The sequence below is a fragment of the Patella vulgata genome, chromosome 3 (genome assembly GCF_932274485.2).
Source record: "Patella vulgata chromosome 3, xgPatVulg1.2, whole genome shotgun sequence".
Lineage (NCBI taxonomy): Eukaryota > Metazoa > Mollusca > Gastropoda > Patellidae > Patella > Patella vulgata.
The window spans coordinates 78098627-78126247 of record NC_065881.2 but is presented as its reverse complement, the minus strand read 5'-3'; the positions used below and the strand labels follow the sequence as shown (position 1 = coordinate 78126247).

General features: G+C 38.0%; 1 protein-coding gene across 3 annotated transcripts in view; it reads left to right on the top strand.

Annotated features, from left to right (window-relative positions):
- The window catches only part of LOC126816864 (guanine nucleotide-binding protein subunit alpha-11), a 173304-nt gene that overhangs the window by 91999 nt on the left and 53684 nt on the right, over positions 1–27621 (top strand). The window contains exon 1 of one of the 3 annotated variants that reach the window (XM_050543652.2): positions 19099–19782. The exons of the other annotated variants lie outside the window; for them this stretch is intronic. Within the exon in view, the coding sequence (XP_050399609.1) occupies positions 19732–19782 (51 nt within the window). The 5' untranslated portion in view covers positions 19099–19731. Of the gene's footprint in view, positions 1–19098; positions 19783–27621 lie in introns of those variants that run through there. 3 annotated transcript variants of the gene reach the window in all.

The window sequence follows — 27621 nt, the reverse complement described above, 5'->3', positions numbered from 1 at the left end:
GATTACGTCAGTCATTCGATTAACCAATTAGCGACCGCCATGTATTTTTTATCTACTTTTGCTTTGTTTTGATTTCTATTGCCGCTAATGTCTACCCACAGTTCCGCGCAAAAAAAAGTCAAACGCTCGATTCGACAGACCATTTGATTGGCTGACCCCTCATTTCAAGCAGAACACGTACGCTTCCAGATCCAAGTGTAGTAAAGACAAGTAAAATCGAAATTTTGAACTATAAAAACGAAACTAAATTGGATCTGTGTTTTAATCAGATTGATGAAATTTAATCAATTGTGTTGATACGATAAGAGAACAATTAGTAAAATAATTACTAGATTTAGTAAATAAACCGACACCCGCTTAGTTTTTCGTAACTAAAACTTAAACATACAATCATACATTATGCAAGATCTAAATATGTCTATTGCAGGTCTTTCTTTAGGCCTGAAATGTTATATAAATTATTAATTAGACATTAATTAACTTATCTAGACCATAATCAACTCTCGATGGCATTGGATACTCGCGATGTTAACTAGATTAGAGCGGTTCGCCATTTAAGTATTTAATTTAAAAATGGGAAAGCGAATATACCAGTGCGCTAGTTACCACAATGCACACATCTTGTCAAAACAATAAACAGTGATAATTTGGCTCAGAATGAAGTAATTTGGATGAAATTTTCAATATTTTCTTTTTTTTATCATCCATTTTTGAATTATTATAGCAAGAATGACCAACTTTTTATTAAACTCTTAACTAATGTATCTTTAATTGTATAGAGCATGTCCCATCATTGATCATATAGTTTGTCCCGTCACCGATCCTCTAGAGATTGCTACCTCACTAATCATAGAGTTTGTCTCATCACTAATCGTACAGAGGTTGTCCCGTCAGTAATCATATAGCACGCGTCCCATCACTAATCATATAGAGCTTGTCTCATCGCTATTTGTATAGAGGTTGTCGCATCACTAATCGTATAGAGCTTGTCCAACATAGAGCTTGTCTCATCACGAATTGTATAGAGATTGTCATCACTAATCGTATAGAGCTTGTCTCATCACTAATCATATAGAGCTTGTCTCATCACTAATCGTATAGAGCTTGTCCAACATAGAGCTTGTCTCATCACTAATTGTATAGCGTTTGCCCCATCACTAATCATATAGAGTTTGTCCCACATAGAGCTTGTCTCATCACTAGTCGTATAGAGCTTGTCACATCACTAGTCGTATAGAGCGTGCCCCATCACTAATCGTATAGAGATTGAGCCATCACTAATCGTATAGAACTTGACCCATCACTAATCATATAGAGCCAGCTGTCCCATCACTAATCATATAGAGATTGGCCCATCATTATTTGTATAGAGCTTGTCCCACACAGAGCTTGTCTCATCACTAGTATAGAGATTGGCCCATCACTAACCATATAGAGCTTGTCCCACAACTAATCGATCACCCCAATTCAATACCGTCTCTTCTTTTCTTCTTGTGGATATATCGTTATGTCACCGGAATAACCCGTCCATGGCCGCGACCAGTCGTTCATGACAGCAACTTGAAGCTCGCTGGACACCACGGGGTGGTTCTAGACGTATTTATGTCAAACATGTTTGGTTTCTTTAAATTTTTATGGATACTAGTTTATTCATTTAAATCATATCTGAATATCATCAAAAACAATGAGGCATTTATCTGACAATAACAAACAGTTAACATATAATTTTCACAGTTTTTTCTCCATTTATCAATGTTCGCATAGGAGGATGTGTAAAAAATAAAATGTAATCGACAGTATTTTTTGTATCATTTCCTGTAAGTATGCACTCGTGTATATTTTGAATTCGATTTAGATGCAATGTGTCATGTAATATCGGGTTGACAGATCCAGTCAGTGGCATGCAGGGGTATGGTGATGTCCGGGGAAGACTCCTTGATTGTATGCCACCCAGGACTGGAGTATAGGAGAGGGGGACATTTTATAATGAAAAACAGATGAAATCAACATTTTATTCAAATTAATTAGGACAACGTATACGAACAATTCCACTCATTGACTGGATGTCCCCAAGACTAAAATATAGGGTATAAAAGTCAGAAATTTCAGAGAGAGAGAGAGAAAGAGAGAGAGAGGAATTGGCTTTAACGTCCACTCAACACAAACTAGGTCATTTCGGAACTAAAATATGTTTCAATTTTATTTCAATATTTCGCTTGCGCGTAGGGGTCTTTAGCAGAGGGAGGAAATCGGGGGACCCGGAGAAAACCCACGAGGTTGGACAGGCGACCCCACTCCTTGTCACGTACAACCGGGGATTCGAAACCACGCCAGTTGACTCAATGACAGGCCTTATGATACAGCGCGCACGGGCTAACCATTCGGTCACCCCCCCCCCCCCCCCCGAAATAAACGTTTATTCAAATTAAGTAGGACAAAGTGCACCACAAATTTAACAGCGATAATTTCCATTAATTTTAAAACAAAAGAAAATAGATCTCACTTTAACTTCATTCTTTGATTTGAAGACCCCGTCCCAACCCCACCCCGGACCCGAAATGGATATCCGGGGTCTTCGCCCTTCTACCCACTGAATTCAGTACAATATCAGCATGTGTTGCGAAAGCGAAAAATTAAGCATGAAACGATCTTTGGCTTGTAAGCGAGAGAGAGAGAGAGAGAGAAATGGGGTTTAACGTCCACTCGACACAAACTAGGTCATTTCGGGACTAACACTTGGTTTAATTTTATTTACATAATTCGCTTGCGCGTAGGGGTCTTTAGCAGTGGGAGGAAACCGGAGGACCCGGAGAAAACCCACGAGGTTGAACAGGCGACCCTACTCCTTGCCACGTACAACCGGGGATTCGAAACCACGCCAGTCGACTCAATGACAGACTTTATGATACAGCGCGCGCACGCTAACCATTCAGCCATCCAACCCCCCTGGCTTGTAAGCATCATTTAAATTCAATCTCTTTCTCAGAAAGTATCCAGTCATCATCTTTGATAAGAATATTAAGTATTATATTCAACTGTCTGTCATGAAGATGACATTCTGTACAGTGGGTTACTTTCTTAATTAATATATTTAAATAGTTACGAGCTTCTCCATCTTCAGCTTTTCAAGATCAAGGTGAGAAAATAGGGTCTTCGTGGAAGGTTTCCATCAAATAAGGTTCGAAGCCACATTCTTTTTTTCTCCACATCATATACCTATGGTCTGTATTTCTTCTCGAGGTGGTCATTGGTTTCCCCCACCATCTCTTGAAATGACAGACGTGTAAACTTAATGCTTGAATGCTGGTGGCACAGTGTATGTCCAATCGATCGCCACTAGCTTTCTTTGGTGGATTCATCTAAGTTTTCCGGTTTGACATGGGTTCTGGTCATCTTATATGCACTTATTCTACGTCAGATAAAGTTTTACGGACTTGACATTTGGGAGTTTAGTCTTCAGATACATGGTGTTGTAATATGCCGTGAACTCAGCACTATCTTTAGGTATGCTGACCATGACATCCCTGTCAGTTCCCACAGTTTTACCAGATATGTGAACTTGTCCACTACTACATTTCGGTGTTTTTATTCAGGATATTGATTTCCGCAGTGTTTGTCTCTTAAGTAGACAGATTACAAACCGTTGTGTCTAAATCCATTTCCTGTCAAAGCTCTTCAATCAACGTGATGGAGATGTTACTGTTTAAATTTAAAAATAGCGACTCGACCTATTTCATAAAAATTCAAATGAAATTATGCTTGATAAAGATAAGAGGATACTTGTCGAAACGCAGGGGCGTGTCCAGGAATTTGAACAACGTTAGGTCAAGGGGAACTGCCCGCGTATTTGCTCAATTTAGACTCAATATCAACACGGGTTTTATTTTTCCTTTATCGACGAGTGTTGATAATTTTTGATATCAAAAAAGACGAGTAGGAAATTTTATTTATCACCCAATCCTTTCTAACATGTACAAATAAAAAAATATAATTCTTTGCTATAGACTTCATTTTTACTGAACCTGATTACATAACGGCGTAGTGATACATCATTTTTTGATAGCAATTCAACCATTGCAAAATCCTTTATATTGACCAAGTGTTTCCATCAAGGTAAATTAAATAAAAATAATTAATTTTTAATAAAAAATAGAAGTTACTTTTAATAAAAAAATGAAGTGTTCTTTGAAAATACAAAAAAAATAGTTCCTTTTTAACTGACCAATCAAATTCGTGTAAAGCGATATCTCCTAAGCGATATCTACTGTAGAATGTATTATTGGGTGATAAACACTTATAAGATTACAGTGGAGAGAGCCAAAACAAAACAGCGTTATTTTCGTGAATGTTTGAGAGAAAAATATTTTCTGCGCTAGCCCCACGGGCTGAACACGCGCCTGAAACGTCATGCTTCTATGTATTTCTATGTATTTCTATGTTTATGTATTTCTCAATCGCTGAATGACATTTAAAGATTAAAAATGAAATGAGGTTTAGGCTTCTACCTTTCTGCACCAACCGCGATAACGAAGATGGGCCTTGACCACACGCGTCGTTGTTTCCGTTGATGATGAACCTTGTCACGGGTTATTATGCACACGTGACGTTTGTATTTATACCAATATTTTAATACATTCATTCAATTCAATTAGCTACAGATTAAAAGCAACGGGAGACGTGTTGTCTCTCCACCATCTATCAACATCTCGTCTTTCAACAGGCTTATCATTTAAGAAGCTTATACGTTAAGAAATATATGTCTTAATACGATTTACAACAACGATATCTGCCTCCCTTTTTATTATATTAAAACCATGTTGTCGTGTTTATGACATTCTGTGGATTTATCCGCAGGTAGATTAATGTTAATTTACCTGCAATACTCTGATACAGTAGTGTTCGTGTGATTTAAATCTAGAATGCTATTGTAACGAATACTGATTAGTCCTAGGGTTGGGTGTGATTTAAATCTAGAATGCTATTGTAACGAATATTGACTAGTCCTAGGGCTGGGTGTGATTTAAATCTAGAATGCTATTGTAACGAATACTAACTAGTCCTAGGGTTGGGTGTGATTTAAATCTAGAATGCTATTGTAACGAATATTGATTAGTCCTAGGGTTGGGTGTGATTTAAATCTAGAATGCTATTGTAACGAATATTGACTAGTCCTAGGGATGGGTGTGATTTAAATCTAGAATGCTATTGTAACGAATACTAACTAGTCCTAGGGTTGGGTGTGATTTAAATCTAGAATGCCATTGTAACGAATACTGACTAGTCCTAGGGTTGGGGGTTAGGGGGTTATTTTCATGATGGTTTACAAATTTAACGTCCAATGGATAGGTTAATTTAATTCAGATTATTTAAAGATACATTATAGGAGATTAGATAAAGAGCTGGCAGTTCTCACTATAAAATTTAAAGACTATATAATGTAAAGGGAATTTGCAGAAAATTTCAGTCAAATTGATTCACTCTGAACCCAGATTTTAGCGATTTTAAGCGGTTGAAATTTCCGACTAGCCTCGATCATCATTACTAACGTCGGTACGATAAAAAAAAAACATATTCTAGATTATCCATTTCATGATTAAATCGAGAATGAAAGTGGAGCAGCAAATGGTATCCTAATCCAGTAAACATCGCAGGCTAGCGTTAAAATCAGAGTTGATTATTGTCTGGATAAGTTAATTAATGTCTAATTAATAATTTAGATAACATTTCAGGCCTAAAGAAAAACCTGCAATAGGCAGATTTAGCTCTTGTATAATGTATGTTTAACTTATAGTCTCTGCCAATTTCTTTAAGATTTACATTTAATCAAACAACTAGTTGGAATACAAGAAGCTTCATTAACTCTGACTAAAGTTGGTCCAATCTGTTTCACAAACGATTATAAAAGTCTTCTAATAACTCTGTAAAGGATGACTGCCTTCAAAACGTGACGTCACATCACGCGACGTCAATCATTGGCTCAATGGCGCGTGCATTTTTTACATAAGACATTACTGAATCGTGCAGAATGCTGTCTTTTACTCATTTGAATACCCATTTACACTAAATAGGAAATAATTTGTACCTACAAGTACTTCCTGTAGTTGCCGTGTCAACCGAAGTGTCCACATCCGGTTAGATATAGTCAACTACAGCTAACTCAGGACTGATTGAAGTCTTTCCACTATCAGCTCCCAGAAAATATTATTGCTACACAATTATTATGTCTGATTAGGTATATATTGTTTTACTAATTAGACGAGATAGGTCAACCAAGGTGTACTTTTGCTCTAAAAATAACCTTTTTTTTTATTTATTTATTTCTGTAGTTTTATAATCGGAGTTCAGCTTTAATTTTTGTAATCAGGTAGTGTTCCGTTTCTCTTACTCATTGTACTCGTAATTGTAAAAAGAAAACTCGTTAATTTTAAAAAAAAGAGATGAAACTGTCTTTGACATTCTATTAAGTTGTTTCAAACCGTTAGCAAAATTGAATTTAAAGCGGCATTAGGGAAGATTACATAAGGAGCTGACAGTTCTCGCTATAATACTTAAAATATATATAATTTAAAGGGAATATGCTGAAAATTTCAGTCAAATTACTTCACTCTTGGCCGCGAAATCCTCATTTTAATAACACCAGTACTGTAGCCTCGATTGTCATTGTTACCGTTGTTACGATAATAAACAAAGTTTCGATTCTCCATTTTTAGGGTTGAACCGCATATATGATTCAAATCTGTTGAAAATCGGACCCATCAGATGGCTCTTGTCATGTTAATAAGGGCTAAAGAAAGACCTGCAATAGGCAGATTTAGTTCTTACATAATTTATGGTTAATTAAATATTTAAAGGTAAATTTGGCACACTTGTAGAATTAGATTTTACTCTAGAAGGAAATGAAGTGTGAATACAATGTGCTATGAGGGGAATTATGTCTGGATGACCTGGCGCCTGGTACGTTCGGGCATTTTTATGCGCGAACTCTTAGGTTTTTTTTACTGGCATGCGCACAGGTACTATTTCTTTTTCTTTTAACAAGTACCCAAATCGGGGATTTCGTGCGGAGGTAGTTCGGAAGTAAACAGTCTGTGAAGTACAACATTTGCTACTGTACCTGTGTATCGCTAATTATAAACCGAATGTGTGAAGACAGTTCATACATATCACTCAAAAATTTTTCAGTACAAACTCAGTTGATTCACGCTCGATTTGCTACTAAACAAACCCATCGGTTTATTTTCTCAACAGTGTGACCCGAAGCGACCGCGGATTTATTGACCTTGTATGAACTTATCCATAGCTATATCCTTACACCGAGAGAAATTATCTAGTCTCGGTGAAAAGAACCATGGTCATCTGGTAGAAAATTACTTTTGTATTTTTTGGAACGGAAAACAGTGTTTTTAGAAGCAAACTAACCTGCCGCACATGAGGAAGTCATTATACTAATAATAAAAGGCAAGACCTCTTTTTGCGGCGCAGGCTTATCACTGAGTAGTAAACCGTCCACAAACAATAATATAGGAAGCCTAGTGACGAGATTACTCGCTTTCAGTTTACTCTGTTTTTGCGATAACCAATTATGTGAGAAATACCATACTGACATTCGGTTTTTAGAAGTTGTACGCCAACTAAATGCGTTTGTTAGATACTGACAGAGCAGCCCCGAGTCGAACAATCGCCGCCCGAGCTGTCTTCGTCAGCTAGTTTCACAATATCGTGCAATAGGTGTATTAATGTGATTTTTAGGTTTAACCCTGCAAACAATGCCAAAATAGTGTTTTCACTGCTTACAGAAAACTGAAATTTAAAAAAAAAATTTTTTATGAGGGTGACCCTCCCACACACTCCCTATCGAGCTGCCGCTCGGTCTGCGCAGCCTCATGCCTGGCACATACTGTCAACATTCCGTTTCCGCCCTTTCCCCCCCACAATATATATTTCACGGCTACGTTGCGACGGTACCAGCATACCCAGTTGTTGACACCCATTACATCACTCCTGTCTAACAAATCATAAAGCTGTAGTGTTACGGTGGCGGCATAGTATTTCACCGTAACACCACAGCCACTCTAACCATTCATAATACATCTAACTATCCCTTTACAGCACTTCACTCCCTACACATTTCCCCTCGTCCTACTTTCCCAAACGTCAACAACACATCTCATACATCCAGTTCGCTGATTAACCCTTGTACCACGTCTACTGGATTCTTTTACATGAACGCAAATGTGTACATGGGTTCCTCAGTTGTCGTCCTACGCTAGAAGGAGTGCGGGTGATATAATTATATTAAGCTGGCATTGTGCAAGAACTAAATCTGCCTATTGCAGGTCTTTATTTAGGGTTGAAATGTTATATAAATTATTAATTATATATATATTAACTTATCCAGACCATAATCAACTCTCGATGTCAACGCTAGCCTGCGATGTTTACTTAATTAAGATCCGATTTGCTGCTCACCTTTCATTCATGATTTAATCATGAAATGGATAATCGAGACTATGTTTTTTTTTTATATCGTATCGACTTTAGTAATGCAATTTTCAGCATATTCCCCTTAAATTATCTATTTTTTAACTATAATAGTGAGAACTGCCAGCTCTTTATCTAATCTCCCATAATGTATCCTTAAATAAACGTTCATATATCTATTATATATCTGGGGGGTTGGATGGCTGAATGGTTAGCATGCGCGCGCTGTATCATAAAGTCTGTCATTGAGTCGACTGGTGTGGTTTCGAATCCCCGGTTGTACGTGACAAGGAGTAGGGTCGCCTGTCCAACCTCGTGGGTTTTCTCCGGGTCCTCCGGTTTCCTCCCACTGCTAAAAACCCCTATGCGCAAGCGAATTATTGAAATAAAATTAAACCATATGTTAGTCCCAAAATGACCTAGTTTGTGTCGAGTGGACGTTAAACCCCATTTCTCTCTCTATTATATCTATTTATTGGGAGCCACGGTAGTTCAGTGAGTATGACACTAACCAGGGACACTCGGGTTTGATCCCGGTGTTAGCCAAGAAAGGTGAAACCCGGATTCCCCTTGCCAGTGGTACAGGAAAAACGTTCGGATGGGTCGGTACGTCCACTTCTGTACTCGTTGGCGTGCAATAAAGAATCATTGATGGCGCGGCGAGGACAAAATGTCACTCCCAATACGCTGCACACTTTCATTAGCCCAGGAAAATGGGACTTAAACCCAAATTTTATTTTCTTGAGATTCGACTCTTGTCAGTTTAATTTACTAGACTTGTGGGAAATGAAATGAAATGTTGTTTAATGGCACGTCAGCTCCAACCGGGCTATATTGCGCCAAACATATGGTGAATTTAACGAGACAAATTAAAACAATATCACAGGAATGTATTCATATATGTAAATAAAAACAAATATCACAGAAAATATACTTAAAAATAAATATATCAATTCCTTTACATATATAAATATTTAAAAACAATATATGATAAATATATACAATTAAAATTTTGAATAAAAGTTTGTCTCTTTTAAAAATGCTAGCAATTCATCATAAAGCTCCGGTTGAGCAAATAGCTGACGTACTGACTGGCAACGGTAATATTTAGATCTAATATGTTTGAGATGATTGCACTCAATCAAGATGTGTTTCACTGTCAAAGGAACATGACAGTGAACACATTGTGGTTGAGGCTCTCGCTTTAAGATGAAAATGTGTGTTAAAAAAGTATGACCAATGCGAGAGCGACACAAAACCACCTCATCTCTCCTGCTGGTTCTATAGGAGCTTGGCCAGTCTCCTAAGAGAGGCTTAATGTGATGAAGTTTGTTTGTGTCTGCAAGATCCCAAGACCGTTGCCAGCGGTCATATACAAATAATTTAATGGACGATTTAAAATCGGTGAAAGGTAAAAGAAATTGTGATATGGGAAGATCTAAAGCAGACTTGGCAGCTAAGTCTGCTTGATCATTCCCTTTAATATCAACATGACTGGGGAGCCAGCAAAGGACAGTGTCCTTGCCGTTAAACTCGTGTGATAGTAGCAGACGATAAATGTCTGCTACTAAAGGGTGTACAAGCTGCTTATTGTTTATTGCCTGTAAAGAGGACAAAGAATCAGTAAATATAATGTGTTTTAAGGATGAAGAGAATTTGATATACTCCAAAGCCTGAAAGATGGCCTGGAGTTCAGCAGTAAATATGGAAGCAGCAGGAGGAAGACGAACAGAAATGGTCTCAGATGGCGTGACAGTAGCCGATGCTACCCGATCGCCATCTTTGGAACCATCTGTATAAATTGGAGCATAATCACCATATTTAGACCTTTTCTCTCTGAAGAGAGATTGAAACACTGTGGAACTAGTATCTTTCTTTTTGTTTTTTGTAAGATCGAGATCGATCTTGGGGGGAGATATAGACCATGGTGGTGTCTCGAAGAAAGGGGTATTCGCAATACTGTCTTGACTGATACCAGCCTGAGACAAAAGGGGTTGAATGCGAATACCGAAGGATGGAATAACATTGGTTTTCAGTAAATATAGATGTTCATAATAGGGTCTAAATATGGTGTTAAATGAAATATGATGAGGCAGAGATGCAATTTTTGTAGCATACTGCAGTGCAAGTTTATCACGTCTGTCGTGCAATGAGGGCTCGTGCGCCTCGACGTATAAACTCTGCACTGGAGATGTTCGGAATGCTCCTAGACTGATTCTAAGTCCTTGGTTGTGAATGGTGTCAAGCTCTTTGAGATAAGACTCGCGGGCTGACCCATACACAATACACCCATAATCGAGTTTAGATCTTATTAATGCTCGATATAATCTGAGCAGGACCTTACGGTCTGCTCCCCAGTCAGTGTTTGATAAGACTCTCAATATGTTGAGGGCTTTCAGACATTTCTTTTTGAGGGTTTTGATGTGGGGGATAAATGATAATTTCTTATCAAATATCAAACCCAAGAATTTTGTTTCATCTACAACTGGAATGGGGCTTCCATCCAGTGTAAGTTCCGGATCAGGATGTAAACCTCTTCGCTGACAAAAGTGCATACAAACAGTCTTGGATTTCGAAAATCGAAATCCATTGTCAGTTGCCCATCGTTGAATAGAATTCAAACAAAGCTGCAACTGACGTTCGATTGTCTGCATACTTGTCGATCCGTAACACATCTGAAAGTCGTCAACATAAAGAGAGCCGTCGACCCCGCGTTTAAGGCACGATGGTATGGTATTTATCTTAATGGAAAAAAGAGTGGGAGATAATATACTTCCCTGAGGGACTCCCATTTCCTGGGGAAATGGGTCAGAGAATATTGATCCCAAGCGTACCTTAAACGACCTATCTTCTAAGAAATTTTTAATGAAGATAGGTAAGCGACCCCGCAGACCGAGGTTATGCAGGTCGCGCATGATACCATATTTCCATGTGGTATCATAAGCTTTCTCCAGATCAAAAAATATAGCAACTAAATGTTGTTTCTGGATGAAAGCATCCCTGACAAACGTTTCAAATCGAACGAGATGATCAAGAGTGCTCCTTTGGGACCGAAATCCACATTGGAGGTCTGTAATGAGGTTGTTGGACTCAAGGTACCAAACAAGCCTTCGATTGATCAATCTCTCCATGGTTTTGCAAATGCAGCTAGTCAAAGCGATCGGACGATAATTGGTAGGATTCGTAGGATCTTTCCCCGGTTTAGGGATGGGAATTATTATGGCTTCACGCCATGAAGGGGGAAAATTCCCATCAACCCAAATCCGGTTATAAAGATCTAATAATATTAAAAGTGTAGAAAAAGGTAAATGTTTTAATATCTGGTAATGAATTTCATCTGGACCAGTTGCAGTATCCTTAGCCCTTTTAAGAGAATCACGGAGTTCAGCAATAGAAAACTTTTCATTATAACATTCATCATTACGGGACTTGAAATTAAGTCGCCTTTTCTCCTGTTGATGTTTAATGCCCCGAAAGGCATCCGAGGAGAAATTGGATGATGAATTGAATGAAATTGTACAGGCCAGAGAATTAGCAATATCAGGAAATGTTGTTAAGGTGGTATTGTCAACATTTAGATGGTTAACTGATAATGCACTACTTTTACCTTTAATTCTACGAATCCTATCCCATACCGATTTAGAAGTGGTGCGGGAATTGATCCTTGAGACATATCCTTGCCATGAAGATTTCTTTGCTTGGCGTATGGTTCTACGAGCCTTCGCCCGGACCATTTGGTATGCTGCAATATTCTCCATGGAAGGGTGATTCTCAAGGCGTCTTAAGATGCGATCACGCTCTCTAAGAGCGGATTTGCAATCGTTATTATACCATGGTTTATTGAAACGTTTGGGCTCAGTCGTGGTCTTCGGAATCGCCTGCTCAGCTACATCCTGCAGAATTGAAGTGAATAAGGCCATGGGCTCATCTGCATCTTCTAACTCTTTTGCATCAAAAGAGAAGAGACACAAAGATTCAAAAAGAGCCCAATCAGCCTTATGTAACTTCCACCTCTGCGGTCTTTCAACCGGAGAGGGACCATTATTATCTATCAAGATGGGAAAATGGTCACTACCACACAGATCTTCATTCACTCTCCATGTAAAATCCTGAAACAGGACCGGAGAGCAAATGGTTAGATCAAGAGAAGAAAAAGAAGCTGTGGCAGGATGTAGATAAGTAGGCGAGTCATCATTTAATAAACACAAATTATTAATGTTAATGAAGTCCGCTATTTGTTTACCTCTGTTATTGTCATCTGGACTGCCCCAGAGTGAATGATGACCATTGAAATCTCCCGTAATTATAAACGGGAGAGGAAGTTGTGCAACAAGGTCATCAAGATCTCTGGGGTTCAGATGTAAACTAGGTGGTAAATATACAGAGCAGAGTGTGATAGGAATATGTAAAGTCACCCTCACTGCAACTGCCTGTAAAGGCGAATTGAGGGTGACTTTGCTCTGCGGAATATTTCCATTAAGGAAAATGGAAACACCACCGTGTGCTCTACCATCATTATTAGCAAAATAATGATAGGCAACAAAATGTCTGAGTGTTACGACATCTGAATTCTTTAAAAAAGTTTCTTGTAAACAAATAGCTAAGGGATTAAATTTTTGAATTAAGATTTGAACTTCATTAAAATTTGGTTTCAGACCACGACAATTCCATTGAATAATGGAATTAGCCATTTTCAGGGAGGTTTAACAGGACTTCTGTGATGTTGTTTGGGGTCATGTATTTCTACAACAACATCCATTAGATTGTCCTGTATCCCGAACCTGTTATAGGTTCCGACAGGATCTTCGTCACCCTTCCTACTACGGAAGGTAGCCAATTTAGAATTTTTAGGAACGCCTTTACCAGAACGTTCCTTGGTAATATCTATTTTGGGTGGATTTCCACCAATTGGTTGAGGAGTGGGAGGCACAATCTCCTCAATCTCAGACTCCCCAGACTTATTAGCAGTCTGGGTGTTGAGAGAAATATTTACGGGCTTTGGAGGAATGGTAGGTTTCGGTGGTGACGAGGATTCCGTCGCAGCTGGAAATACAGCAGGTGTTTGACAAGCAATGGAAGTGGTCTTGGGCTTGACTGCATTTGCAAAAGACATTGCAAATGTTGGGGTTGCAGCCTCTACCAGCTTCCTTGCTTCAGGATATGGTATGTTTTTTTCTGTTTTCACCTGCTGCACTTGTTTTTCTTTCTTCCATATTGGGCACTCTCTAGAATAAGCAAAATGAGGCCCTTTGCAGTTAATGCAATGGTGGTCGAGTTGACAAGATGTACTTTCGTGACCATCTTGTCCACATCTAGCACACATCGCTTTCCCCTTACATACGTTTTTACTGTGTCCAAAGCGTTGACAATGAAAACAACGCAATGGATTGGGAATGTACGGGGTAACTGGTATGGCAAGAAAACCAGCTTTGATCATCCTAGGAAGATCTGGTTTATCAAAGGTCAGGATATAGGTGTTGGTTTGGATAATATTACCATTACGTCTGATGGAAATACGTTTGACGTATGTAACACCTTGTGAGGCGAGATTTTCAAGCATCTCTTCCTCACAGCTGCCTTCTAAATCCTGAGACCGAATAACACCTCTTGATGAATTTAGAGAGTTATGCGGTGCAACTTTGATAGGAATGTTGGCTAAAGTCTTTGATTTTAATAATGAAGTAGCATGTGATTCTTTAGCACATTCCACTAACAAAGTACCATTTCTCATTTTCTTGACGCTTTTGGGCTCACCAGCCAAGCCAGCAAGACCTTTAGCAATCAAAAAAGGAGATGTTTTACTAAGATTGATATCGTTAGTACTTTGTATGACCAGAAATCTAGGCCAGGTTCGGGAAGTTTTTATTGGTAATGGTTCTAAATCCTCGGTCGACATACGTTTGGTAGTACGAGTCTTCTTGGTTTGAGAAGCCATTTGAGTAATTTAAAAGATTCATCCCTGCCTGCTCTCCAACCACCAAAGGGTTACAATATCAATGCAGGCTACTGCGCGGATATCCAGCGCATGCGCCCTACGAGGACAGACAGGGATATACCTAGACAAAGTAAAGATTAAATATTTTTACTCTACCTAGTTGACCCAAGCCGCTGCTTTAGAGTAGGCACGTAGGACACAAAGGTAGATCTGCAACAAATACATTACAGAATAGTGGAAAAGATGCGCCTACTCGTCAGCTAAACACGACCAAAGCCGATTGATCAGAGCGGGCCACTCTGACCTCCCGTCTAGGTGAATTGTGGGCCGAAGCAATGTGTTGCAGAGAAAGGGCTCGCAAGCCAAATCCCCACTCAATTACCAGGATTCCACTCTCCACCGACACGGGTCGCAATGCACGGCAAACACGTTGCCCCATTACAGGGATCCTTTTAGTCGCCTCTTACGACACGCAGGAAATACGAAGGGTATATTCTTATCACCCCCTACACCCCAGGGGGGAGACTTGTGGGACCTGGCCTCGAGTTCACAAAGCATTCTCAGACTTAGGTTAAGAATTTACTCAACTTTCAATCACTGTTTATGAGATATATCTTTGATCCAGAAACATAAAACTTTGCACATAGTTTCTTACTGATGTATTTGATACTTTAAAACAACAAAAGTTTTATAAAGGGCTATCTTTTAGTTCAAATAAAGCGAACAATTTTGAGTAAATTCTTAACTTAACGTCTGAGAATGCTTTGTGAACTCGGGTCCAGAAATCATAGTCTAGGACATATGTAATTTATTTTGTGCGACTTGGGAAAACTCGACTCGTATGTTTACAAATTAAGCAATTTACTTTTGCTGTATATGCATGAAAACAGCGCTTTCAATTTTCTTCATGTCAACTACAGTCGTACAGAGCTACACGTGTAATTCTTCATCCTAATTGTTCAGTTAGCTCGCTTGAATGGTCTCTATAACATCCGGTTAAAGGAGAAGTGATGTATTCAAAATCAAATGAAATGAGATTTAACGCAAAACCCAGCTTACAGGAAGTTGGGTTTTTACGGTCTTCGCGGAGAAGTGCCAGGCCCCCGATCCAGCATCCTCAACACCTTGGAAATCAGGATAGGAAATTCCAAGAAACCTTTACGGGGATCGAACCCGGCAATGTCTGGTTAATAAGTCCGCGCCATGCTCACCACTGAACTAGTGTGGCTCCATATTCTTACAAAATATAGACAATAAAAACAGCTGCTAGGGTCGACTTTTAGAAAAATTCAAGATAACATCGTTTAAATACTTAAACTTAGTTTTAACCTCTCAGCGTTATAATATCCTTCAATATGGCGTCCCAGTGTTTGAAAATCGCGATGTGTTTGTTAAAATCGATCAAATTTGTTTGTTTTGTGTGTCGAAGTTAACTGTTTATATTCCCTTCAATTAGCAATTGCTAGTTCTAGTTCCGCCAGTAGCCTCATGACTTCATCTTTAATTGGGTTCTGTGTTTGAACGGTCGTGTCTAGAAAGGTTTTAAACGTTGATTTTAGTAGCTGTAACAATTCTCCATTTCCTTTAACGGCATTATCCATACAAAGACATTTCCCTTTTTTGTTCCAAGGTGACAAAATGATTCCTATTGACCTCCTCTAAATTATAGCTTTCTTGTGTACAGTAGACATAAGCTTTTCTACACCATTCATTAAGACATCTTTCCTTGTTACCTTATGTCCATGGAGAAATCTGGATTGTCTTTAAATGAATACATTAACTTATAAAAATCACGAGGTCAAAGAAGGAAGTGCGACGATTTCTATCTGCTTTTGCTATTTTTAATTCACATAATTGAGGCAATAAAAGATAGTCTATAATTGGTTTACATAATGGAAAAAATATAATATTCTGCTTTGGACTTGTCCAATGAAACTCAGATTGTAATGCGTTTTATTTATTTATATATTCTATGACGACCGTTTCATTGGGTGTTTTCATTGGGTCTTGTCTTTTAAATTAGTATGAATTAAATTAAAATGGAAACTCGTTTCGTAAACGTCACCTAAACGCCAAGTCGTTATTGTGGGATTCCGTGTCTGAATAAAATTATAACATCATTTCATTTTGTTTTGTTTTTCGTTTGTTTAGTCCTCTTTGTCTTGGTGGTTTAAATACATTTCATTATAGATCTCTTTCATCCTCGGTATCCCGAGTGATCTTAGTCCGTTCCACTCCACTAACCACAGGGTTTATCTGACCTTGATGACTATGCTATTTTTATCGACCAATCCAAAACATCGTTAAATATAAAGGAAGTTGGCGAAGGGAAGTAACTGTCATCTTGCTGCAACAAACAAGCCGCCATATTGTTGTGAATGTAAGCAATAGGGATAAGACTGGTTTGTAAGTCCTCTTTGTCTTGGTGGTTTAAATACATTTCATTATAGATCTCTTTCATCCTCGGTATCCCGAGTGATCTTAGTCCGTTCAACTCCACTAACCACAGGGTTTATCTGACCTTGATGACTATGCTATTTGTATCGACCAATCCAAAACATCGTTAAATATAAAGGAAGTTGGCGAAGGGAAGTAACTGTCATCTTGCTGCAACAAACAAGCCGCCATATTGTTGTGAATGTAAGCAATAGGGATAAGACTGGTTTGTAAGTCCTCTTTGTCTTGGTGGTTTAAATACATTTCATTATAGATCTCTTTCATCCTCGGTATCCCGAGTGATCTTAGTCCGTTCCACTCCACTAACCACAGGGTTTATCTGACCTTGATGACTATGCTATTTGTATCGACCAATCCAAAACATCGTTAAATATAAAGGAAGTTGGCGAAGGGAAGTAACTGTCATCTTGCTGCAACAGACAAGCCGCCATATTGTTGTGAATGTAAGCAATAGGGATAAGACTGGTTTGTAAATTGTATTTGATTGGTTCGTAGAATCAAGCTACGATCAAGGGCAGATAGTTAGAATACGTGAATAACCGATAGATGAACCCATGGTATTGCGGAATGAGACCACTCATGGGGATACCGAGGATGGATCTCTTTGGGAAATGTACATATTATGATTGGTCGATTCCAGGTCAAACAACCAATCAAGATACACGTTACAGAAAATAGCGCTTTGATACACGAGATTATTAGGATATCTATTAAGATCAAAGGCATTGTTATGCTGTCATCGCAGATCCGAACTCGCTTTGCTGTTCTGGGGGATGTTTTTAGAAATTAATGGAGTGACGAATCGGAAATACGGAACGAAAATAAAATCTAGTTTTAATTAGATTGGTTTGATTGTAGATGAAAAAAGGTGGACAAATATATCTGTCACAGAAATGATTTATTGTAGTAATAACCAGAGCTTACTTCATTGCTTCAAATTGTAATATTCGTTTTCCAAAAATCTGCCAAATTCTAGTTGACTGCACAGTCTATATATCACTTTCAATTATCCATTTTTATTCACAAAAATTCATCGGAGACTGATCCTTTAATGAACGTGACATGTCTAAAATCCAAGTTCAAAAGTTATCCCTCCATTTCTCATTGACGAGGATGGACAGGCGAACCTACTCCCTGTCACGTAGAAAGTTTGAGATCGAAACCAAGACACTTTGCTCAAAGACGACGCATTAATTCATTCGACCTAGCGTCATAAACATAGGGAGTGGTGGAAGGCAAGTGGTAAGAGCACTGTCCCGCTGTCTAATCGAGTCGAGGGCCCAAATGAGAGAGAGAGAGAGAGAGAGAGAGAGAGATGGGGTTTAATGTCCACTCGACATACAATAGGTCATTTAGGGACTAACATATAGTTCAATATTATTTCAATAATTCGCTTGGGCGTAGGGGTCTTTAGAAGTGGGGGGAAACCGGAGGACCCGGAGAAAACCCACGAGGTTGGACAGGCGACCCTACTTCTTGTCACGTACAACCACGCCAATCAACTCGAAGACAGACCTTATGATACAGGGCGCACAGGCTAACCTTTCGGTCATCCCCCCCAATGACAGACCTTATATATTTTTTTTTATTTACGGTGTCCTGTGAAATATGGGACTTCCCCTTTAGATATGGCTATAAACAACAATGAATATTATCAGCCAATTTGTATTCTCAGATTTATACTAGATTTAAACTGATTTAATAAATAGTTTTAATGGGATCTATGATTATACTGAATATTATAACACCATCATTTATTCAGTAGGAGTTCTGTATTAAATGGCAATATTTATCTATAAATTATTATTCATAATCTTATTAATGGCTATGTTCCTGTACTAGAAATTGAATGTTCTTGTTATCGTCTGAAGAACATCATCCACTTAATCAAATATTAATCAGATATGTTATTAAACGTGAGCCGTGGTGACTCAGAGAGTAAAGCGAGAGAAAAGGGGTTTAACGCCCACTCGACAAAATCCAGATCATTTCGGGACTAAAATATGGTTAAATTTTACTCTTTTTATCTTACTGCTATCTAGTGCGTATTTTCAATTGGCAATTCACAATGTGTGCTTCCAGAAATAAATTATTTGTAATAATTTGCCTGCAGCCAGTTCGTGTGATAAACAAATAGTGTGCTAGAGAGATTGCTTAATACGACTATTGTTTGATAAGAACTCTTCTGTGGAGTATTTCACACCAGTTAGCCTGGGGAGAACTTCTGTTTTTATCTGAACTAATAACGTTCTTCGCAAAATCTTCCTACGGTTAGTTCTCATGCAGCGGAATTGTAGAGAGTCTGACTAAAATACTAAAATAATTATCTGGGAATGATTTGTTGTTGTTTAAATCGTTAAATCTGTCCAATTTGTTTTGTAATGTATAGCTTTGTGGTACTTAAGGAATCTTAACCAATTCCGTGCTGTTGTAAGTCACATTAGGAGGGACTACTGGGAAGACGAATTCAAACATCTTAATCAATACAAACGGTCGTGTATACACGATTCTGTAGTTGGTGTTTAGTTTAGACTGGGGAATGATGTATGTATAGTTAATACTGAATTGTATTGGGTTGTTCTCAACGTATGGCTTTATTGAGTGGGAATGACCGTCGCTGCTGCTTCAGAATGGCTTTCTGAGGCATGACTTGCAGACATTCGTTGTGTGTTGTGCCTTAATATTGATACGTAATTAAAATGTGTTCAATGGTTCAAGTGGGAATTAGTGCTATTTAGCCGGATTTTTTTTGTAATTTATTGCCGTCAGCTGTTTAATGGATGTTATTTTGACTGGTTACTTTGATATATAAAACGCAAGAATTTTGGAGAAAAGTTTATTTGTTTTTAATATTCGAAATGGGATCAGAAGAAAAACAAGAAAAACATAAAATGCGAAGAGTTCGCAAGGTAAGACATTCCTTTTCAAAGCTTGTAGTCTGAGGATCTGGTCCTTTCTTTGACATTTGTCAAACTTTGTCGTACTTTGAGATTCGATCGAGTCTTTTTTGACGTTTTTCAAACTTTTAAAGTTTTCGTATGCATAACTATATATACTTTGAGATTCGTGATAGTTAGTTCGAGGATCGAGTCTTTTCTTTGACCTTTGTCAAACTTTGTCGTACATTGTGAGATTTGTGATATCTAGGATGGGTTTTTTTCTTTGACGTTTTTGAAACTTTTAATGTTTTCGTATACATAACTCGTACTTTGGGATTCGTGATAGTTAGTCTGAGGATCGGGTCTTTTCTTTGACATTTGTCAAACTTTGTCGTACATTGTGAGATTTGTGATATCTAGGATGGGTTTTTTTCTTTGACGTTTTTGAAACTTTTAATGTTTTCGTATACATAACTCGTACTTTGGAATTCGTGATAGTTAGTCTGAGGATCGGGTCTTTTCTTTGACATTTGTCAAACTTTGTCGTACATTGTGAGATTTGTGATATCTAGGATGGGTTTTTTTCTTTGACGTTTTTGAAACTTTTAATGTTTTCGTATACATAACTCGTACTTTGGGATTCGTGATAGTTAGTCTAAGGATCGGGTCTTTTCTTTGACATTTGTCAAACTTTGTCGTACTTTGCGAGATTCGTGATACCTAGGATCGAATTTTTTTCTTTGCCGTTTTCAAACTTTTATAGTTTTCCTATACATAACTCGTACTTTGAGATTCGTGACAGTTAGTCCGAGATTCGAGTCTTTTCTTTGACATTTGTCGTACTATGAGATTCGTGATACATAGGATCGAGTGTTTTTCTTTGACGTTTTTCAAACTTTTCGTATACATAACTCGTAGTCGTACTTTGGGATTCGTGATAGTTAGTCTGAGGATCGAGTCTTCCTTTGACTTTTTTTTTAACTTTTATAGTTTTCGTAAGAATAACTCGTATTTTGACTGTTTAGTCTGGGGATCATATCTGTCTTTGAATTTGACGGACTTTTATAGTCTTCACTCGTACTTTGATATTCATGGTATTTAGTCTAAGGATCGAGTCTGTTCTTCGGCGTTTTTCAAACTTTTATAGTTTCAAAACACATAACTCGTACTTTTAGATTTTGTAAAGTTCTTTGGCGTGTTGACAAGCTATTATAGTTTTTGTATGCATATAAGATGATACCAAATCTGAATGGTTAGAACAGTCTCATGTTGATATTCTGACTTTCTCAATTTTAATACGCCATGCATATACATAAAGGGGCGTTGAATGTCCGAGTGGTTAGCGGTTGCGCACGTATCATAAGGTCTGTCATTGAGTCAACTTGCGTGGTTTCGATTCTCCGGTTGTACGTGACAAGAAGAAGGGTCGCCTGTCCAACCTCGTGGGTTTTTTCTGGATCCTCCGGTTCCCTCGCACTGCTAAAGAAATTCTTGAAATAAAATTGAACCCTGTGTTAGTCCCGAAATGACCTAGTTTGTGTCGAGTGGACGTTAAACCTAAATGAAATGAAATGGAGTTTAACGTCCCACTGTTCTGCTCCTACTGGGATAATGAAGACGGACATACGCAATGCAGTGTGCGGTGAGGCAATATCGGCGATACAATTATAACCGAACCTCGATTGTCATTAATACCGTTGTAACGATAATAAGCAAAGTCTCAATTATCCATTTTACGGTAACCGCATCGGCCACAAAACGTATGTACATCTACTTATATCGCAGCCATCCGATGGTATCGATTCTTGTTAAGTTAGTTAATGTCTAATTAATAATTTAGATAATATTTCAAGCCTAATGGAAGATCTGCAATAGGCAGATTTAGCTCTTGTATAATATTTATTTATAGGGGCATTAGATAAGGTTAGACAAAGTGCTGATATTTCTCGCTGTAATAGTTAAAAACAATAGCTAATGAAAACAGAATATGCTGAAAATTTCAATCAAATTGCTTCACTATGAACCGAGATATATTCGCGATTCAATTTTAGGCTAGCCTCGATCGTTATTACTACTATTAGTACGATAATAAATAAAGTCTCGATTATCCATTTTTATGTTAAATCATCCATCACAAAACGTATTCAAATCCACTAAATGTCGCAATCTGGCTAGCGATGACATCGAGAGTTGATTATGGTCTGGACAAGTTAATTAATGTCTAATTAATAATTTAGATCACATTTCAGGCCTAAATAAAGACCTGCAATAGGCAGATTTAGCTCTTGCATAATTTATGTTAATTAAGACAACAAAATCCAAATATGAACTAAAGATAATCTCCTGGCTTTGATTTAATCGGGTTAAAAAGAGTATAAATGTTGAATATATAAATAAATTTGAAAGACGATTACTATAGTGATTTATAAAATAACGAATAAAGCTTATTTTGTAGTAGAATTCTCTGTGTGTTTACGGGACACTCTCTTACTTCAAAAATAGATAAAGAGCTGGTCGTTCTTGCTTTAATTGTTCAATAATAGATAATGAAAATGAATATATTATTAGTGTTTGAAATTGTATTATAGATTGTTTATTATCATAGCAACGGTACTTGACATTCCAGACATAGTCTCGATTTTCCTTTTTTAAATTAAATTATTCAATACCGATCCATTTAAATCTTTACCATCCGATGGTCTTGAGCATAATAATAATAATGTACTTTTGTAGAGCGCCAAATCCATCCAAAAGCATGCTCAAAGCTTAATGAGACAATAGTTATATACACAGTGAATAGAAAGTCTAATTCTCATGGCATTCCCAAAATAAGTGAGTCTTCAGCTGAGATTTGATAGTCAAAGTTTCACTGTTTCGGATTTTCAGTGGTAAATCATTCTACAATTTAGGAGCAACTACACCAAAACTTCTGTCACCAAAAGGTTTTAGTTTTGACTGTGGAACGAATATCTAAATAATAGTTCAGATAATATTTGAAACCAAACTAAAGACCTGCGATAGGCAGATTTAGCTTTTACAGAATGCATCTTCAACGGGTAAAAGTACGAATGAGATGCGTTATAGATGAGTTGTTTACATAAAACTGATTAATCGCTAGTGTAAATACATATAGGATATTAATTTTCACTTTAAATAACTGTAACTCAGATTAAAGCGATATATAATCCTATAGCTGTAGATGAACTTTCGATCACTGACATTTCTGTTAGTAGGTTCTCTTTTATCTGGATATTTTAATACAAACTTATTTATGATATATTTGCTAGAAAAAATGATATTCCAGATGAGATATCGATGCGTTATAAAAAAAACTAATGTACTTTTAGTGGATGAGTCAGGGCACTGCCGTTGTAAAATCCCCTGACATTGAGCATTGTCGGAACTTATGATTTATTCTTTAGGTCATAACTACAATTCTGTCTTGTAATTTGGCCATGCATAAAGACCTTGACATTGCGTTCAAGTTCAAGTCGTATGCATAACGCATGCATACGACCTTGACATTGCATATGAATGCTTAATGACTTGACCGGAAGTGAACCATTGTATTGCAATAAGTAATACTATATTGGAAGAAACTGTATCAAGGACGTATTTGTGGGATGTGTTTGTGTGTGTGTGTGGGGGGGGGGGAGGGTAATGGTTTTCTCCCACTCCCACTTCAAAAGCAAGCGAATTATTTAAACAACGATGTTATGCCAGTCCCGAAATGACCCAATTAGTGTCTAAAGGTCGTTAAACCCTCGTTTCTGTTTCGTTATCCTACAGTATTGACATATCCATAGAAGGGGGAAACCCCAACATAATAGAGCTTGAATTAGAGTAAAATTACGAAACCATGTTAAAAGAGTAGAAGTGTATATAACGGAGAATGTTAATGGTACCAAAGATTGCATTTTCTTTGAAATTATCGATGAAACATAAAACTAATCAGAAGTATGCTATATCTGTAATAACACCCCGCTAACTATGGTATATTATAATATAACTATCTATATGAAAATATATTATCACTTACCAGAAAACATTAGAGCAAATATTTTTATCAAATCACAAGTATCAGGTGTAGGAAATACCGCCATTTACAGTTCTGAATGGCATATTTTAATATGAACTGATATTTTTATATGAGGAATTTTGACTTATTTTAACAAATAAACTGCTGTATCGGAGTTTTTGTTATCATTTAAATCGCCGATTATATTTTCTGAATGGTATATTCAAGTATGAACTTTTATGGGGAGTCTTGGGCTTCTTTTAGCGAATAAAGTGATGTGTCGGGGTTATGTATCATTTAGAGTAAGACCAGCATATCATATTGGAGTGTTTTGTATCAATTTCGATCCGTTTCAGTAATTCTGCTGTTTATGAAGTGAAATGAAATAAGGTTTAACGTCCCACTGTTCTGCTCCGACTGGGCTAATGAAGACGGGGTTTAACGTCCACTCGACAAAACTATATCATTTCAGGACTAACATATGGTTCTATTTTATTTCAATATTTCGCTTGCGTATAGGGGTCTTTAGCAGTGGGAGGAAACTCGAGGACCCGGAGAAAACCACGCCTTGTCACGTACAAGCGTGGAATCGTAACCACGGAACTTGACTCAATGACAGAGACCTTCTGATCCAACGCCAACCCGCTAACCATTAGCCCCACCCCTGTTGGCTATGTGTTTACTGGTGCTTTATCATAGTGCCGGGGAAGGGGCCGAGCGGTAGGGCACTGGCCATTGACCTATCAGCAAGAATGTCCCGGATTCGAACCCCGTGTTTGAATCGAAGAACCTTCGAGATTTTCCCAATCCGGGTTCTGACCTGTTACTGGTAACGTCTGCAGGACTGACAAGAAACGTCGATCTAGTTGTTCGGTGGGAGGAAACCGCAAGGCCCATTCGTGTTCACGTTGGCTTGCACGTGAACGAAACCTTGACAGTTTTTAAAACAGGGAGACACTGTGAATACTGCGACTCCTACTTTAATATCTGTTGTATTATGTGAGACACTGTGAGGACACGGACTCTCACTTTAATATCTATTGTACTATGTGAGACACTGTGAGGACATGGACTCTCACTTTAATATCTATTGTACTATGTGAGACACTGTGAGGACACGGACTCTCACTTTAATATCTATTGTACTATGTGAGACACTGTGAGGACACGGACTCTCGCTTTAATATCTATTGTATTATGTGAGACACTGTGAGGACTCGGTCTCTCACTTAATATCTATTGTATTATATGAGACACTGTGAGGACACTTTAATATCTATTGTATTATATGAGACATTGTGAGGACACGGACTCTCACTTTAATATCTATTGTACTATGTGAGACACTGTGAGGACACGGATTCTCACTTTAATATATATTGTATTATGTGAGACACTGTGAGGACTCGGACTCTCACTTAATATCTATTGTATTATATGAGACACTGTGAGGACACTTTAATATCTATTGTATTATATGAGACATTGTGAGGACACGGGCTCTCACTTTAATAGCTATTGTATTATGTGAGACATTGTGAATACTGCGACTCCTAGTTTAACGCCTGTTGTATTATGGTAAGAATTAGCTGCACTCAGTAATCCCACCAGTGTTACGAGCATGATTATCTTTATTGACTTGGCGTATTGCACCATTGTTTTTGCTCAGAATCTACGTGTTGTTACGATGGCATTAAGATGAATTTGCCTCAGATTACTAGAGATCTGTTTGAAAGAATCACATGCTATGTTTAATGTCAAATAATCTTTTACAGCATTAACTGCAATTCCTTTCATCTGCTGGTGTTGTGTTTTACGTCCGAAAAATATGAACGCATGTCTTAATTGAATATAAGGTTATCGTCACAATGGCGGCATATGTAATGGATGTATGGCGCTACATTAAATCTATATGCCTTTATTAAATCTATATTTTGTTATAGACAATTGATACACTTTTTATAAAATAGAAATATTCGTCTTTATGGCACCAAAATTCTGGCGAGGAATCAGCGTGCTTTTAAAGTCCACATCTTTCAGTACATTGTCAGTGATATTTGGCGCGGAATTAAACATGGATGCAGAAGCCACAATGGCTGCCATTCTACACATTCTCGGTCAATTCAAACAAATTACTGAAGGTCATGAGGTATAACTAAATATAACCATTAACAATGTTATAAAAATATATATATATATATATATATTCAGGTCCACGTGGAGTGGGTGTTTTTTTGTATTATTGTTTTTAAAATACACTGTTTGCCGAGTAATCGTCAATGTTTTAAATGTTTGGCGTCTACTTTCGTGATAATAGACCGCATTTCAGACTAGCATGAATGCGTGCTTTATCTTATTGAAAATGTAGTCTAGAAATAGCTGTTATTGTACCCAAATAAACTTCTATATACGAGAACATTAGTTTATTAAATAATTATTGAACAATCTATAGGGTGGGTCCAGTAGCGTGGCTAAGGGGGCAAGTGGCCGTCCGCCCAGTGCGGTCGATTTTGGAGGTGGCACTGGTAGCGAAAAAAGTTCCCTTTCTGCCCGAAAATTTAAATTTACCATGCAAATACTGCTTCCTGATGAAAATTACTGGCAAGGGTGCTGTGTTATGGTACTGAAAGGGGTGGGGTCACACAGAATGACCCCCGGGGCAGAACAAACTGTAGCTACGCCCCTGGGCGCCGTATTATTCCGTTTTGTACATTGATCAGCAGGCCTGTTTTTTTAATGACTGTTGCTATATCTCTTCATAAAACTTGCCTTCGCAGCTAACATTTCTGTTTGCATTTAAACAACTCTTGTGACTTGCCTTGTAGCAATGTCTCCATGTTAGCGTCAGCTTCCGTGTTCAAAGCTCAATACCCCCAGGATATGGTTACTCTTTTAAGAAAGTATCTAACATTTAATAGTCCTTTTGGAGCGAGAGCGAGAGAGAAAGAGAGGGAAAGAGAGATGGGGTTTAAAGTTCACAAATATGGTCATTATAGGACTAACATACGGTATAACTTTATTTCAAATTCACTTGTTCGTATGGGTCTTTCGCAGTGGGGTGAAACCAGAGGAACCAAAGCAAAACCAACTATGTTGGACAGTCAACAAGAAGAGAACCGAAATCTCGCCACTTGACTCAATGCTATTCATCATGGTCTAAAGAGAGGGAGAAATGGGGTTTAACGTCCACTCGACACAAACTAGGTCATTTCGGGACTAACATATGGTTTAATTTTATTTCAATAATTCGCTTGCGCATAGGGGTCTTCAGCAGTGGGAGGAAACCGGAGATCCCGGAGAAAACCCATGAGGTTGGACAGGCGACCCTACTCCTTGTCACGTACAACCGGCGATTCGAAACCACGCCAGTCGACTCAATGACAGAATTTATGATACAGCGCGCACGCTAACCATTCAGACATCCAACCCCCCTTATCATGGTCTAAAACGCAGGCATTAGACTACTACTCTACCACCAAACATGGTATGTCACAAAGGTGACTGTGATATGCACCTGTATATTCCAAGTTTCGATTGGAAATGGTGTCTGTTTATTGGAGGTGCTAATTGTAGGCCGGTTGGGGAGATTCGGGTGTTTCTGGAGTCCAAAATGGACGCTTTATATAAATGAGAATTTTGGAGAATACTAGACCAGGAACTAAATTTTCATCCTCCTAGGTCTGTGCTTATGTGGAGACTCAACCTCTCCCCCCAAATTCTTTAACCTAACCCATTGTAGAAGACGAAATTGGATCTAATTTATCTTTTACCCCTCTTAAAGGGGTTAGGGTTAGGGTTCGAGTTAGTATTCCCCAAAATACTCATTTATATAAAGCGGCCATTTTGGCCTC